The sequence below is a fragment of the Haemaphysalis longicornis genome, unplaced genomic scaffold (genome assembly GCF_048455015.1).
Source record: "Haemaphysalis longicornis isolate Haplotype H1 unplaced genomic scaffold, Haemaphysalis longicornis Haplotype H1 scaffold_2, whole genome shotgun sequence".
In the NCBI taxonomy this organism is placed as follows: Eukaryota; Metazoa; Arthropoda; class Arachnida; order Ixodida; family Ixodidae; genus Haemaphysalis; species Haemaphysalis longicornis.
Window position 1 is genome coordinate 24279857 of NW_027526295.1, and position 17377 is coordinate 24297233.

Sequence of the window (17377 nt, forward strand, 5' to 3'; positions counted from 1 at the left end):
GCAATAGGAACATATCCATTACGTTTTTCTTCTTCCAGAGATGAAACTAGAGCAATCACATTGTCAATGGCTGCTCTATTTTCGCGAAAGCCGTTCATCTGAGGCAGATAGAGGTTTTTGCTTTCAAGGTACCAGACCATTCTTCTGAATATCATTTTCTCCATAGTTTTGCCGACACAGCTTAGCAAAGCTATTGGTCGGAAAGAGTCATAAGTCGTTGGTGGTTTACCGGGTTTTAGGATGGCCACTAGCATAGCTAGTTTCCATCGGGGAGGAACTGTGCCACAGAGTAAGAATGAATTATAATATTCTAGGAGACGCAATCAAGAGTGATGGGACAGGTGAGAAATGGCCTCGTAAGTTATTTCGTCTTGACCCTGTGAAGAACGTTTGTTGGCACGACAAATTGCGGCGTTGAGTTCGTAAATGGAAAAAGGAAGGTCGATGGCGGGGCAAGCCGCTAGCGGGACTTCGGAGGGGGCACTTGTGGGGCGCGGTGGCGGTACTGGCCTTGTAGACAGTAACATACAATACTCTTCAGCCGCCTCTTTCAGTGAAATGTCGTCGTGCAATGATAGCGCGCGGAATGGGTGCAGCTGCTGAATATCGCTGCGCATTCCCCTAACGACGCGCCAAATTCGCGATAGAGGCTTGCGAACGTCCAGTTTTGAGCAGAAGTCCCGCCATCGCTGTCTGCTCAGCTTTTCCAAGTGGCGTCTTACCTGCCTCTGCATTCTGCGAGCTCTCGAACGTCTTCTGATTTCTTTGTGCGTCGTGCCTTACGTTTCGCACGCCTGCGAAGGGTTCGTAACCTTTCATACTCTTGGTCTGGCTTCAGGTTGAGACGCTCAACCGTGGATCGGGAGCACTCTTGAAGGCAGTTGGTCATGGTTGGAATCAGGTCGTCGTCTCCAGTTTCCGCCGTAATTCTGGTATTTACGTTGGCTGTGTAGGCTTCCCAGTCCGTGAGTTTGATCCTCTTTCAACCTCGACGCACAGCCGCATTGTTAGAGGATATGAGAACGGGATAGTGATCGCTCCCCCGCGTTTCTAAATGTGTTCTCCAAGCAAATTTTCGTACGAAATGGCTCGATACAAACGATATATCAATGCAGCTGCTGATTGCTGCGTTTTTCAGGAAGGTAGCACTGCCGTCATTCAGTGGCTCTATGCAATATTTCATCATCAGCTCGGCGAGTCTTGCTCTGCGGGAATTTGATTCTGCGTCGTACGGAGCTTGCCCAAAGAAAAAGACCGCTACTCTTGCTCGCAATGTAGAGCAAATTCAGGACAAAGTTCCAAGTCGACGTGAACCTACGCCGAAGCCTGATCTAGTCTTTACCAGTGATATGCAAGCGACGCATAACCTACCAATTCAAAGTGCATCTCCAAAAAAGTCCTGTGCGGGAATAGTCCAAGAACAGTCACCGACCAAAAATTCAAAAGTCCCTTCTGGTGCTAGTTCTCAGGACCAATCCTCTCCTTCGATGCGGTGTTCTCGAAGAGACCATGAGGAATCAACAAGCCCGACCGGCCAGACCGACATTGTGAATCTGCTCATTCGTATGCTCGTCGCAGCCATCAAGGCAATGCTACGGGCTAACTCTTCTTCTCGGCACTTCCCTGAAGTTGAAGCTGTTTAGGCTCTCGAGCCTCTAATAGCCTCTACCTTCACGACGCAGCAGCGAGATAGAATATCCCAACAATGACGACCCAGCCGACGTCCCCATTTCTGAAAGTGTCTATAGACACCCATCTCAAGGACTGTACAATTTTTTCAGTGGAACGCCCGTGCCTTGCGTTCGAAACTTGCCGACTTTCGGAAACTATCACGTTTATACCAATTTCAATTTATCATGATATCTGAATTTCGCGTTGGAGATCCATTTCGTTTAAACAATTATTATATTTTTCATTCGCAACGTTTAAATGGTGTTAGCCGGCTGTTCATAGGTTTTCGCAATGGTATACCTGGTGCAGCAGTGGCCGTCCCACCTCATCAAACCAAAGAGTACGTCTGTGCGAGGAGTGTAATTGACACTCAACCATTCACATTAATTGCTGCCTACCTAGAACCAGGGACTGCCTTCGATGCTTCCAGGCTTGAAAGTATCCTCACCAGCACTCCTCCACCACACCCAATCTGCGGCGATTTCAATGCACACAACGAAATTTGGGGGAGCACACAATCAAGATCACATCCGCCTTTCCGTTATTGGAGCGCAATGACTGCTCAAGGTGCATAGAGACAGTAGTTAATGGGATAGGTAAGGATTATACTGTTAGATAACAAATCGTTTTCAAAAAAGGAAAGAAAACACGCCTCAGCGGAAGACGTCAGCGGAAGCAGAAAAGAGGCGTAATCTCGAAGCAATTGTTAGTGAGTAGCCTAGAGGGGTAGCTAAAGGGACAACATAGGCCGCAGTATCACTGATTGAACACCAACACATTAAATTAGTGTATGCTTTGATGTATTCAATTTTGCTCTGCTCAGTGTGCCCGTTTTGGCGAATTTACCGTTAAGAAAACTATTGATTTCATACTGCAGAAGCAAAACGCATTCAAACTGGTTTCTGTCCACAATATTCCAAAGAATAAGGTACGACGGCGTTTATTACCTAAATTTGTATCTGTCTTATCGAACGGATTTATTTTGGTGAAATAGGTCAAACAAATAACTAAGATATCCTTTGAGCGATTATTTTGCTATGAAAACCACAACTTGGTTTTCGTTATCTTGTTGCTTTAATGGCTATCCTGGAACTCCGTACCAAAAAGAATAATTGGAAAATTTGAATGTTTCGAATAAATATTCTCCGAGCCTGTTAGGCAGTGTTGCATAGCGCGGTACCTATCACATCACTTATAGGGTACTGGAATAACCAAATGTTGATGGTATTTTATTACTAATGAGTTGAATCATTCCAGAGAAGGTGGCTAAAATGTTGACACTTAAGCCCCGCATCCCCTTATATTAAAACAAGCACCAACGAATGTGTTTAAAAATGAGCCATTAATAATTTATTTTAAACCACGCGCTTCAAAGCCTTTCCAGCTACGAGTGAACATGCAGGTTAAGAAAACTGAGTCTCTCTTCATGCGTACGAATCTGCTCCAACCAATCACGTGACAACTAACGATAAGTCTCCTGTTACTTGCGACGTCTTCTCCGGACAGATCGATAAAAGCATCATGCACATGGAAGTAATCTCACAGCGCTTTGTGAATTTAAAAGACAAACGCCAGTGCACTACTTTTTAACAGATGATTTCAAGGCTTTTCGGAGCAGGATGGCCTGCGCATGTACTGAACTTCGCTGTCACAAAGATCAACAAGGATACCAGAATGTGTAAAGCCGATGCAGGCAAATATATTTGCACTAAAAAGCATCGCATAAACGTAACCATAAAAATCGACTATATTTACAGCATCTTTAAGCGTTGTCTTAGCTCAGTGCTCCTATGAACAAGACAATAATATCGCCGTACATCTTATAAAATCCTCAATGTCTGCCTATGATTTCGAACAAACAGTTGCATGCCCGGTGTTTCTGGTCCAGCTGTAATGTCGGAATAAAATTGCAGACGAAAGCGTTGCCGCAGCCACATCACGCAGTTGCCTGGATGTCCCAGGCGCCCCTACTGGGAAATTGAGTCACATATACGACGGAGACTTACGAATGCTGGCAGAAGCATTGGAATCGATACCTCCCTGTAATAAAACAGGGCGCAGGTAGATACCCCGTGGAGTAACAAAATCACTTTATTGACATTGAAGGACCTTGAGCACACTGAGAACAGAATTTACAAGCGCAGTACAATCCTACCCCCCCCAACACAGCACACGCACTTACTCGTGACAACTGGGGAAAATACTTTTCTGTGCTCAACGTTCTCCTGAAGTGTAATGTCTTAAACGAGGAAACACAGCGGCGGTTTCCTGAAATCCGAACTCATCAATTTTCATTCCTCGTGTCAATAATTTTAACGTACGAACGGATGTGTTCGACCAACCCGCTTTTATCCTGCCTTCATGATGTCGAATTTTTACCACTCGCGTCTTTCCTGCATGCGGCTTTTCTGACGCCACCTTCGGAATTAGGGCCACTGTAAGGGAAAGTGCCCTCGTAGTGACGGTACCTTCACTGCTCTTCCTGCAGCAAGGGGCACGTCTCAAGACTTGTGGTGCCTTTTACGCCCTAACATCATTTCACTTCTCACTACGGCGATCTCCAAGATACAGATTAAGAGCCCTGTACACCGACGAATAGCCAATTTGAAAATTGCTCTCAGTTTTACCACATTCATATCTCTTTTAGGTACACCTTGGCATTTTAAATAAGGGCTTTCTGAGCCCAGTCCTGACACTTCTAGCACCATCACGCCCATACCACAAATATTTTACGGATAATGAATATGCAAACACCCGGTGTGCGTTTTTTAGTCTTAGGTTGTTCGCCCTAAGGTGGATCGCACCATTAAGACACGCGAAGTATTATTAATGCTACTTACTACCATTACTACGTTGCCTCTTTCCCATTGCGCCTTGCTGTGAGTTTGCTTTCACAAAAACAAATTCCGGCGTATGCTTCTCATATGGCGACTAGGTTGCTCCTTTAACCCGTATGCCCACAGTACGACCATCTGTAATGTGCTTTGTCGTGGTCATATGGTTATACTATGTCGAACATCCAGTGCTGACTGGATTTCACAACGTTACAAAGTTTGCTTACGGCCGGTGCAGAGTGCTGTTACCGTCTTCATAGCGCAGAATTCAAAAGTCGTAGCGCGATTTTGGTATGATGATAAAAAAATTTTTTATTACCAAATAGTGGAAAGAAAACAAGGTCGACAATTGGGGACGCTTATATGAGCAAAAAGACACCCTTCACTTGCTTAATTCCCGGATGTCTGCCTTTCATTTTAAAAAGAGATTCCTAATGTCTTAGGTACTTTTTAAAACATCAACTAGATGCTTGTCTTTGACCTCAAACGAGCAGATGTAAAGGACAGACACATTTAATCTGTTCCGTTTTTTGCCCGCGCTGGCTTTGCGCCATAAACATACAATAATCATCATCCTCATCGTTATCATCATGAAAACTATTTTGTTAAGTTTATTAGTACTTTTTGAAGTCTATTTGCTTTCTAGAGCTGCTGTTTTACGTTTAAGATAACGCAAACAAGCAAGGATTTTAAACGAGAAATATTTTTGTGCGGTGGGTAACAACATTTGCGCAACTCAATTTACCAATATGTGTGGTACAATAACTTAATTGCGTAGAATGGGTCTGTCTGTAATATACATTTACGAGACCGGTAATACTTCCAGGACATTCGTATGCATTATGTTATGAAAGGTTGTGAGAACAATACTCAAAACCGCCCTGTTCTGCTGATGTTGCACGGATTTTTGGACTTTTGGTACACATGGAACCGACAAATAGATACATTAAGCCAAAACTTTTGGTAAGCGTGACATTTCTCTTCTTCTAGAGTAGAAATATATCACAAAAATGCCCCGTAATTTTGCAAGTAGTTTGATCTAAAAAGGAAGTGGTGATTTCTGCTAAAGAACGTTCGCGTTGGCCCCGGGTCTGCTTAATAAATCAAGGCCGCAGAATAACATTAGCACAGAAACTTTCTATTTTTAACTCTTCGTGTGAGACCGCTTTCCTACCAATCTGTTATACCTACTCCCTGCGGACAAAGTGGTTGTTAAAACTTCCTCAAGTGGCGGTCTCTTCAAATTGTCACCCGTCTGTTGTAGTCGCACAGGCCATCACCACGTGGTTTAATCCGACCTCTAGCGCTGTGAAATTGGGAAAAGTGGGTATGGCACTGCCTCGATACTGTACAAAGCAGGGTGTTGAACCGGAATTTTTTCGAGGTCGGTTCGGGTTCGGGTTCAAGCCTTTCGGGTTCGGTTCAGGTTCGGTTCCAGAGCACCATTCTGTTCCGGTTCGAACCGGTTCGAACCGGTTTAAACGGGTTCAAGTGGGTTCAAAGAAAAAAGCAGGTGTGTTTCCTTTTGTTAATTTTTTGTGCTCGTTTTTCGTTTCCTTATCAAGTGGGCATAAAAAAAAGTCATAATGAAGGTTTCTTTGTGTAAATATTTTGTCTTGGCCAAACTAAACCGACCCTGCAACACTTTTTACAACTTTTTAAGTGCGAATGCACTTCTTAAGCGACCCTGAACCTGCGTCCACCGGCGATGTCCGCATAACATACCCACGTGGGGGATTGGCCAGGAATCTCCTCGTCTTCCTTGGCAACGGGGGGAGATGGGCGCGCGCTGCCTGGCCGCTGACATGGCACATACCCACGTGGGGGATTGGCCAGGAATCGGGCATGAGAAGGGCTAATGCACCCGCTTAAAGGAGTACTGACACGAAATTTCAAAGCTGAGATCCGTTCTAGCAATCAAGTACAACGACAACACAAATAGGTGTCTGTGAATAAATGCATCTTTCTTTCTTTGTAGTTGTGTGTGTGTGTGTGATCTCTCTTTCGCGAACGTTACCGAACCGCGCAAATTCAACTCGTGCATTCGCACTTTCACATTCTTCCCCTCGGGGAAATGCGGGGAATTTTTTGTTTCTAAATCTTGAGTGCTTGCAGAAAGTAGTCAACCAACGCATCCTGTACTTAGATTAGGGGTCGCAAAGTGCCTCAGGCAAAAATTACTGCTCTCTCTTCATCAGATAACCTAGAAACTTGCTTAAATTATATTTCTCCTTCCCGGTCTTGGCGTTCTTCGACCGCTGAACGACGTCATTACAGCGGTGTAGCGGCTATTTGCCGGCTTTCCTTAAGTTGCAGAATAGAACGCACTCGATAGCCACTTTAAAAAGAAAGCCACAAAAGCGAGGCCGAAACGGGAGGTGTATTCGCAGCGACGAGCAAATCACGCACTGTTGCTCTGTGCTGGCAATAGCTATAGTTTTCGCAGTGCTTTCTGATGCACAGAAGAGTGAAATCGTTTATGGAAAGTGTTTATTTATTTATTTATTTATTTATTTATTTATTTATTTATTTATTTATTTATTTATTTATTTATTGTTGGGTATAACGCGCCGAAGCGCAGACGATGAGGCGCGCCGTAGTGGAGGGCTCCGGATTAATTTTGACCACCTGGGGATCTTTAACGTGCGCCGAAATCTCGTACACACGGACGTTTTCACTTTTTCATTCCATCAGAAAAGCGGCCCCGGGGCTGGAAATCTAACCCGCGTCTGTGTGCTCAGCAGCGCAACGCCTTAGCCACTGAGCCACCGCGGCGGGTTTATCTAAAGTGTTCAAGAGCACATTTAACTGTACAAGGTACTGCAAAATGTTTTCTATGATAGTGGGACGAGTATGTGGCGCCCCCCCCCTCCCCCTCCTCCTCCCCAAACTTCGTTGGCCGCTACGTTAGGTGGCACTGCCAGGCTCGGGGGGAAACGTTGTGCACGGCTGGCGAATAAACACCGACGAGCACAGCCGCTCGCGGTCAATCACCGTCAGCACCAGCACGCTCCGGGTCGTCACTCGGGTGGAGAGTGCTACGACCCTCCCACGTTCACAAATGCGGGCCCAATCGTTAGAGGTAGGTCAGCGATTACAACAACTGAAGCGAAATAAAAGGTTCGTTGGTACACTTAAGGCTGCCTATTTGTATGAATGTGAAAGCATAACTCTTTATGGCCGCATGTTTACCTTTATTTATTTAAGGTCGTTTATTTTCATGATTTATTTTATTTTACTCTTGGCCCATACCACTGCAGATTTTTACACCACAGTTGTTTTCTTGAGGAACATAAAAATATGGGAGACGATTACGATAGTCGCTAATGCGAAATTTGGGTGCGGCGCGAACTGTTGTCTTCTCGGATACGGCGCATAGCTACTGTGTCTCAGGAAGTGATCGCGTCCTCAACAAATGCACGACGGAATGCGGTATACCCTGTCGTTATCTCGTAAGGCGTTGCTGCCGTGGAGCACGTCTCGCTCTGTCTGGAAATTTCGCCCTCCCCTCCCACTTTCGCCATACTTTTGTCCTCTAATTTCCTGCTTGCTCAGCCTTTGGTGGCGTCTTCGTTCTCTCGGTTACAACGAGGCCGACGCTGAGAAACTACGCGAAACCACAAGAGCGGGCGCTTAAGGGCTGCGCTCTAACACATGGCTCTTCATAGCCACCACTGTGCCGCCCTGTGGTCCACTCCCTTCACCGACTAGTGACATCGTCTCCAAATAATGCCTCCTCGCCACAGTCTTCTAGAAAGCAAACATGTACCCTCCTGGCCAGCGGGCAGCGCCCCAGTGCCTCCCGCACCTCCCCCATCGGTGCATCCTAACCATAATCTTCTGGCAACGGGCAGCCTCCCTGCAGGCTGCCTTTTGCATCGTCCTACTAAGCAGACGACCCGTCCGTCCACAATCGTTTTTGGTACCCTTGAGTGTCGCCATGTTGGGGCATTTTGCGTCTCCCCCCCCTCGCGGGCGGCTCGTGACGGGCGGCCCCCCGTCCCCAAACTATGCATCCTCAGCAGAATGTTTTGCCTGGCAGGCAGGCAGGCAGGCAGGCGGGCAGGTAGTTTACTCGCAAGCGGGCGGTCTCTTTGGCGAGCAGGAGAGCCTACGCGCCCGCCATCTTTCTTTGGATCCGTGAAATGTTACACACGCACGCACGCACGAACCCCTATTTTCGCAGAATGTGGCAAAAAATTTGCATTGTAAATAAATCGGTTGGTCTGCACGCTTTTCATCTAGCTCAAGTTTCAACGGCGCTTTAGCTTCAACACAAAATCATTAGCAGTGCTAGAAGTAAAAAAACAGTCCGGTGTCGGCATCAATTTCCGACTGCCATGCTTGGCAGGTGGCATTTAGAGCAGTTTTCTTCTGGTCATCTTTTATCTGCTAACAGAGCTGTTAGAACGAAAGAACGGCTATAAAGGCTCATTGGACGGCGTGTATGGGACAGCATTGGATAGGGAACCACCACAGATAGGAACTTGCTAATGGCCCTTCAGCGATAGGTGACAGCGATTGGGCTCTAGAAAAGATGATAGCCAAGTGAAGTCACAAGCAGCAGTAATGATTACTTGTAAAGAGAGAGAAAAAATGCAGCTTAAATAAATCCAGGCAAAGTTTCAGAGAGGCGTCCTCATTCGAGGGCGCCGAATCGACAGCCGTTTCCATCAAGAGCAACTGATCTTCCAGGCCGGAGCTGGCCACGGCCGTCTCCCAATTCTCTATGGAAACGTGGAAGTTGGACGGATCTACGGCACGCTTCTCGTAGCCGCCTACTATGTGTATGAGGTTCCCAGGCTCTCCACAGAAGCGGCGAAATGGAGAGAGTTGTGTCCCGTCAAAGAGGTGAAGTCTGGTGGTGTGTGGGAAGGTGTAGGCCCACAGGGCGCGGAGTAATCTTTCCTGGCTAATCGGTAGCTGTTTGTGTGGGGAGGAATACGTTCTACGGAAGAGGCTATAGTGCTGAGTAACGTCCTGGTCTGTGACTGCAGGATGCATGCACTCTGGCCCGGCTTCTTCAGCGCTGGCTAAGCGGGTCAAATCTCGAGCAACGAGATCGGTGACCTTGTTTGCCGGGGATGGCAGTATGAGCTGGTGCCCACACAATCGTGACTGGTCTCGTTGGTGGTCTCTGATTGATCATTGGAAGTGTTTTAACATGCAATCGACCATTGGCAAAGTTGGGCCACGCCTGCTAACAGTCTGTTATGAGAGCTTTGGCGCCGCTTTGGCTAAACGCATGTGCTATCGCCGCTTCCTCAGCTTGTGCGGGTTGCTGCAGAACGGTAGCACAAAGAAAGAGAAGGTATTGAAGAATGCTATCGAGAGTCTCTTGCATCAAACCAGTTGACCGTTCGTCCCTTTTTTCTGTCAGTTTAGTTTCTTTCCAACTGTCTCTCCTCATATATATACACGTTTTGAAAACCCTCTGATGAATTTCAAAGACGCATTAGACAATTAGTTATTAACTTTAGTGCGAGATGTCAATATTAATATAGAAACAACATAACAGAGCAATACGGGAATAAATAAAGACCTTTTATAGCATTTACGTGGTCATCACAAATTTTGCGGCTACTTTGTGCATGATGAAATTTCCTAATTGGTCGAGCAGGAGAACGCTGCAAAATCTCCAAATGCCAAGGACCCCCAAGATATCATGTTTGGTCCGACCATATTCCGCCTTAACTGACCCGCTAATTCCTGTAATCCAAATTAATCAACACACCAGACCCACTAATTCACATTAGCTCATTTACTCACCTAACTAATGCACCCAAGTCTACCCGATAACCCGTTTTAATCGAGTTTAATCCATTCGCCTCTTATGTTTAAGGTTAAGCAGATTCAAGATAACATGAAAATGCTATCAAGTATACATTAAAATTGGAAATTGGGATCCCCAATTTTTTTATATCTCATGTTCTCTTAGAGCAGTAACCAAAGGACACAACGGCACTGTATACAAGAAAAAGTGACGTGTATTTTGAGAACTGCGAGTGTTTGTGTCTCAGTGCTGTTTGTATACAACTGCCCATTCAAACTAAAATATGTGGAAGATATAGGAGGTACTCATTGGCGTGGTATGCATGCAGTCAACCATGTGTGTGCGCCGCCAAAACCGTGGCGAAGCGTCTGTTGCTAAGGTGACGTTGTGCGCACGGCCCGCAGATCAGGCACCCCTCTTCTCCTCCATGCCTTCATGGCGGCCAGGCAGGCCGCGGACCGAGACGTGAGCTGGTATTTTCGTGTAAGGAGTGTGCGAGTGATTTGATAATCAGTTGTACCACGATAGCGTTAGTTGCGTGAAATATCATGGCTCCACTCACGAGTGTGACAACCGTATCTGCAATTCAACCCCAGTCTCTGCGCACACCTACGAGCAAGTGCTAGTTCGTCCCGCAAATGTTGCTATGTGAGCGCAGTGGTCTGTTTGAGAGCAGGAACTGTATCATTTCCAAACTGTTGCCCACTGAACGCAAAGTAATACCACCACGCCAAGTACTGTTGAGCGCAGCACAGTACGATCTACCTATCGCCGGACGCGTATGAAGTCGCCGCCGCAGATCAGCTGATTCTGAGCCTCCGTGCTCTAATATCAGAGGTGAGTTGTTTTGCTGAGTGTGAAACATTTAGCGCACGAGAAAGCAGCACTAAATCGGCGTACGCGTGAAACATTTCTCCGAAGCAATTATTCCATTTTTTACTCAACCACGCATTAGAAGGCACTTACCAGACATAAAGTCGCACTCACCACATAGTGTGAGTGCGATTAATATTATATCTGTCGACGCCACTCCCGATAATCGGGTTGAAACGCAGCCGACGATGGAGGATGGTGTGTTCTTTTGTTCTGCGAGATGCGGGCGCAAAGCGCATGCGGTGGCACAGTGGCACCGGACATGGCGATTTTCAGTGTTTCCACGAGAAGAAATTGCCCGCTAAACTTGTCAATGAATACCACCCATAGATTTATTGTTGATGGTGTACCTGAAGGCCTTCACAAGAGGACAGAAATGCATGCGAATTAACAACATATTCAAAACTTTACACGATTTTAAACACCATGCAGATAGAAACCATGAAGAATATTCCATGATATGTTGCCTCGGAATATGCGTTCTAACTTAAGTTATGCTAAATGTAAAAGATAATTGTGAGAGATGGGCAGTACCTAACGCAAACTGATAGCATATACGGACAGCTTTACATTAAAGTGAAGGCAATAATTAGAAGAGAACATGATGGGCCTTGGGAACTGCAGACAATACGAAATATTTCATGGTGCTGTCTGGCGAGTGGAAAAATATCTTCAGACGCAAGGTAGGGTACCGAAATGGAAAACTAGAAATCACATTTTTGAGGCCCCGGAACCGGTTCGGAACGGTTCTTTCGATTTGTTCTGGTTCAGGTTCAGTTCCAAAATGGCGGAAAGAAAACGGTTCCGGTTCAGTTCCGGTTCTGGGCAAAAATTCGGGTTCAGTTCCGGTTTTCGGTTCGGTTCCGGTTCCGGTTCAACACCCTGGTACAAAGTATCGAGACGGTGCCGTACCCAGTGACATACCCTTATTTCAACATTTGTGCCGCTATCGATACGGCGTGCCTGCTTTTGTGGCGTGGATCACGACAGATATTTTTATCTCCGAAAAAAACATTCTTGCCCGGAATTACCTGTTTGGGTGATTTTACTTCAGAATAACTCATCTTTCGCATGACAGATAAGCACGACCCCAACACTACGACCACCCAAGATTAGGCCTGGTCGCAAGTACTATTTTTATCATAAATAATATAGAGTAGTGGAAGGCAATGCCACTCAGCTCCGACACGGAGTCCCAACGTCAATTCTTCCGAGTGGCTAAGGATGCCGCTAGGGCCTATGGGCTTCTGGACGCCATCTGATGGGAGAGGACTCGAGGAAAATTCCATTCCGCGCCACTGCTTTCCCAGTTGGGGGCAAAATGCACTCACTTATTCACGCATAAACTGGCAACCGGCGATGAGCGCGTACTTAGACGTGAAAGGCACCGGAGAAAATGTCGCTCCGAAAGCTGTTCAAGCTGTATAAGAATTATTCGCTCACGTCGGCGGTCCAAGCCGAAACGTTTCTCTTTACCATTGATCATTGAGGGATTCGCAGCTGCTTGACGAGTTGGAACTTGAGACGGCAACGGCGATGGCTGTGAGTTCTGCGGCAGTGGCTTTCCGTTGTTTTTGCGCCTATTCGCGCTTCTGTGGGCGTCGACGTTCGTTCAATTTCCGCTCTTCTTCCTCTGATCAAACGACCCGCCTCAGCCCCCATAGCCACCGCGGCGGGTGACCCTCTGTAGTTGGTTTTGCTGAGTTTTCGGTATTACGCTGCGAGCGGATGAGACATCGCATTTCCATATGGCGTGGACTGGAACTCGTAGACATCCAGAAATCAAATCCAAATGTTCATAATATTGGAACTGTTCTTAAAGAACTGACAAATACGCCGTGGTATCTCTATCTTCTGCTGCTTCTCCGAGGTGTTCACTGGTGGTTAATCCCAATTTCCCTCAACTACCAGCCATGTACCCCACCGAGACAAACTACTTCGAAAAAAAGAAGGGATGGCAGAAAAAAAAATGCTGTGTACGGACATGTGACGGCAGCACCTTACCCCTCCGCAGGAGCGGGTGATTCGGCGGAGAGTGAGCACAGACTTACGCCACTGGAAATACTTGGAGCTGCTGCTAAAGCCTCCTCGGTTCCTTCAACGAAGCTTATGCAGTGGCGTTTCCATACGCGGCATCCAATCGTGCTCTCATGGGCTGCGGCCTCACGACGGTCGTCGGAGCGGAGCGAAAATAGTGTGTTAGAGCCTAGCGGGTAGCGTAGGCTACGCAACAGCGGTGGATACCGGTTCCGAACTGCGCATCCGTGGCTTTGTTCCGGGGACGGGTGGCCACGCCGTCGTGTTGGCATTGTTTCCTCGTGTGGTGTGAGGTTAGCGAAGCCGAGGAACCTAAGGAGGTTCCCCGTGCTGAGAAGCGCCCACAAACAAATAGGCAGTGCCATACGTAAACAAATATCACGTGGTGCAGTCAACTCCTGACAATCGTGGGTGCACAAAACAATGACAGTAAAGGTGCCTATTCTCTAAAAGCCTTTATTTGCGATACCATGTGTGTCTCTGTTCCCGATAACTTCGGTTCCTAAGGCTCGCTGTGCTATTTCTTCAAAGGGTGCAAGGGCTTTGCATTTTTTCTGCGTTAATTGCTAATCTAGTGCAATTCTCCTGATTCTCGCTGTGCTACTTCTTCACAGAGTGTAAGGGCTTTGCATTTTTCTGCATTAATTGATAAGCCAGAAGAATTCTCCTGATGCTCGCTGTGCAATATCTTCACAGAGTGGAAGGGCTTTGCATTTTTTCTGCGTTAATTGCTAATCGAGTGCAATTCCCCTGATGCTCGCTTTTGTTGCAGGTATACAGGATGAACAAGAGCAGTTGCAAACCGTAATTCTTGCACAACAGCTTGGCACTGGTTCAAATCAACAAACAGACCAACTTTTAAGTGTCTGCGATTAACCAGCCATGTTGTAGTTTCATTTTGGCGAGGACTTTATGCGATGATGATATAAAAAAATCTTATTAAAAGGGGAAAGTTGAGGCTCAGTGCTCCAGGGATGCCATTCATTCTTTCTCTTGCTGGAAATCGTACTGCACTAAAGGCATGCTACGGGGCGTTGTCTGCTCGTGGAATTCGGAAGCTATGACTTCGTTTTCCGCAAGATGGCGCTGAACACAGCACATCCGCAAGATGGCGCTGAACAAATGCCTAGGACAGTTACCACCTGTAACAGGGAAAAGAAAGTATTTCGGGCCTAATAAGCTTTAGTGCCTGCCCTAAGCAGCGCTAGTAATAAACCAAGAGTGTAAAACATGGTTATATTATTCCTTATTGGTAAGATGACATGTCATCACCCCGCTTCAAAGGGGAAACCAATGGCAATCATCAATCATCAATCATCAGTGGCGCCACCATACCGGCTAACGAGGCCCATAGCAGCAGTGACTGGAAAAGGTCGTTAGCAATAAGAAGTTGCACTTTACAGCAGCGGTAACATTAAAGCTGGGATTATAATTTTTGAAAAAATTGTTCGATCCAGCAGGCGTGATAAAATGGAGTAATTGATATGCCCGAGACGTTTGCGGGGAATACAGGTTAGCGTGACTTTCTTGGTTATTGGTTGTCTCGGTAGGCTTACGCTGTTTTTTATTGCAAAGCAAATCACCTTCGTAAGTAGCTCTTTTGAATTGCTGCGCTGTTTTGCTGTTACAGTAAACATCAATTTTAAAACATTTGTAGCGTGGTGGGCGCCACCCGTCTTAAAACACCTCGGTGGCACACAGGCATTCTTGAAACGGGAGAACTTGATCATTCCTGACATTTTTCAGCACGAGTGATGGTATGAGAATTTTTTGCCTTTGCGATTCGACTCTTACAAACCGCCCTTTTTTCAGCGTTGTGGTACCTGATTTACGCGGATATGGCAATACGACGAAACCACAGAATGCGTCTCTGTATTTGATGAAAATACTTGTCAAGGACATAAAAGAATTCATCCATGTCTTAGGCAAGTATCTTGTCTGAGGTTGTCTTGTCTTTTAAGACCTAGCTTGTCTTTTGCCTAGCGTAGCTTGTCTTTTAAGACCTTAAAAGTAAAACATACATAACACCTATAAAGTAAGACAGCTCCGGCCCGCATACACGTACATATTGAGCGACTTTGGTTCCGGGAACATCACAATTGCAGAGGCAGATTCCTTGCGTATGCGGCGACGCGAGCAGAGCTTCAAGCCACCCTAATAAATGTTTTGAATAATGCCGTCTACTGAGAATGCGGCGGGGATCCTCAAATTACTTTTTTCGCCACATCATCAGGGTTGAGGCACTACAAAACAGCGGTGCCTTTTGTTCGTCTTTTGCACTTGTCGTTTCGTTCTTCCAGGCGAAAAGCGAATGTATAGTGGGATGCTGTTTGTATTTTTAAAACTGGAAGAACAGAGGGGCAGCGTTTAACCGGTTATGACTTCCGAGCTGACGACCGCACTAATGCTTCGTACTTGTCTTCCTCGTTATTACTAGCAAAGACAGGTTGTGCGGTTGCGGCCTGAGAAACGACGTTCTCGTCTGTCAGCGCACCACACACCCCTGATAGTGCGCCATCAACATCGACATAGCCCGCAAAGAATATGTCTTCCAAAACGTTCCATCATTAGTGTTTTAGATTGATTTTACCTGCTTCTATTGTTTCTCTTCCTTCATATATCCGTTCATCTCTCTGTTCTGGAGGTTATGGAGCCCTGTCTGTAGGGAACGGTCGCGTTTTCCTGGCTGTCTGCCAACCTTGGCGGCACGTAGTTCAAATTATTTGTGGCAGAACCGACTTGCGTTCTAATTGACGGGTTTTTTTATAGGTATATTTCTATGGAGATGTGCCATACCAAATAGCATAGACCGAATGATCCATAAATTTGAATGATTGAATTTTGCATTAACCAGATTTGTTTGAATTGAGGAATTTACTTCAGGTGCCAACAGATGGATGATGATAATACTAGGTGTCCTTGGCGCAGGGGCATCGAGGACAAAAAGCGCCAGTACTATGCTGCCAACACATGGGCTTCTTGGGAAGAAAACTGACAGTCCCATGTTGGTGCACTGGAATACAGCTCTGGTGAAAATATCCTAAATCGCAAATTACTACCAAATGTGTCCTATTTCGCGCACTCTTGCAGTGCGGCAGCATTCGCTGGTCATCCTTCTTCACAGGGTGAGAGGGAACCGAGTGAAAGAGAGAGAGAGAGACAGCCTTTAATAGAAAAGGATGACCACTGGTCACGATGGGGGAAAGGAATGGGGAGGGAGGGTAAGAGAAAAAAAAAACAAATAAATGCTGGTCGTTCTCAGTAGACTCAATAACTGGGCCAGTTCTTAGAACCTGCAATTCATGGGCCAGTTCATGGTGATCGCAATAGGTTTAGAGCACATACACCAGTTCGTTCGGGGGAGGACCCGCTCAAACAACCCGTGCCAGACCGCTTTTAAATGAATAAACCGCTATTTCATATAATAGTTGTGCATCAGTTTGTTGTGGATCGGGATGGGGTTGGGGAGATTTAAATGTACGGTGCGTGGCGAAAGCTGGGCACCACCAAACTAGGTGTGTGAGGTCTGATCGAGAGGTGGTACGGCAGTAAGGACATCGAGGGGGCAGCTGAGGGGTGTACCACTTGCGAAGTGTTTCAGGTGTGTATGCTGAATTTGCAATATATTTGTTAATAAAAATTTCGCCTGAGCGGGGAATAGGAGGTAGGCGGCCGAGTGAAAGCGAAAGGAAAAGGGCTCGAGTATGTCAAGTTCACAAAAAAATAGACAGGAATGACCGCCTGATGTTCGTCGGGCGGCCGGGTACAAACGCCGGCCGCCCGACATTTAGCTCGGATACAACCGTTTAGCGAACAGCCGTTTTTTTTTCGACATCTGCGCTTGCGTGGCGGTCACTAAGCGTCATTCGCCGGTATATCGCCGCATGTAGTTTTTCTTTTCTCGGTCACATCCCCAAAAAGAGAGCTGTTTTCACTAAGCAGACGGCCGCGAGCGCACCGCTTGGCGTCTTTCGTCCTTTTTTGCCGGTTTTTGGCTACATGCAGGTCGGCCAGAGCGGCAAATGCGGAAAAGCGCTGTAAATTTGTTTGATATATTCCTTCAGGCAGTCATTAATTCAGACACGAGGAATGCCTGATAAAACGTGTTTCGTTCGAAATGACAGAAAGTGTGAAATCTTTCGGAGACGTCAGTTATTTTAGCCGCGAGCGTAGGTATTTAAAAGTTGTC

At 46.4% G+C, this 17377-nt stretch overlaps 1 protein-coding gene across 1 annotated transcript in view; it reads left to right on the forward strand.

Moving 5' to 3' along the window:
- Positions 1-17377, forward strand: part of LOC144168801 (epoxide hydrolase 2-like) — a 79319-nt gene that overhangs the window by 45242 nt on the left and 16700 nt on the right. Inside the window, exons 3-4 of the mRNA XM_077697765.1 lie at positions 5332-5468; positions 15001-15113. Coding sequence (XP_077553891.1) covers positions 5332-5468; positions 15001-15113 — 250 coding nt within the window. The remainder of the gene's footprint in view (positions 1-5331; positions 5469-15000; positions 15114-17377) is intronic.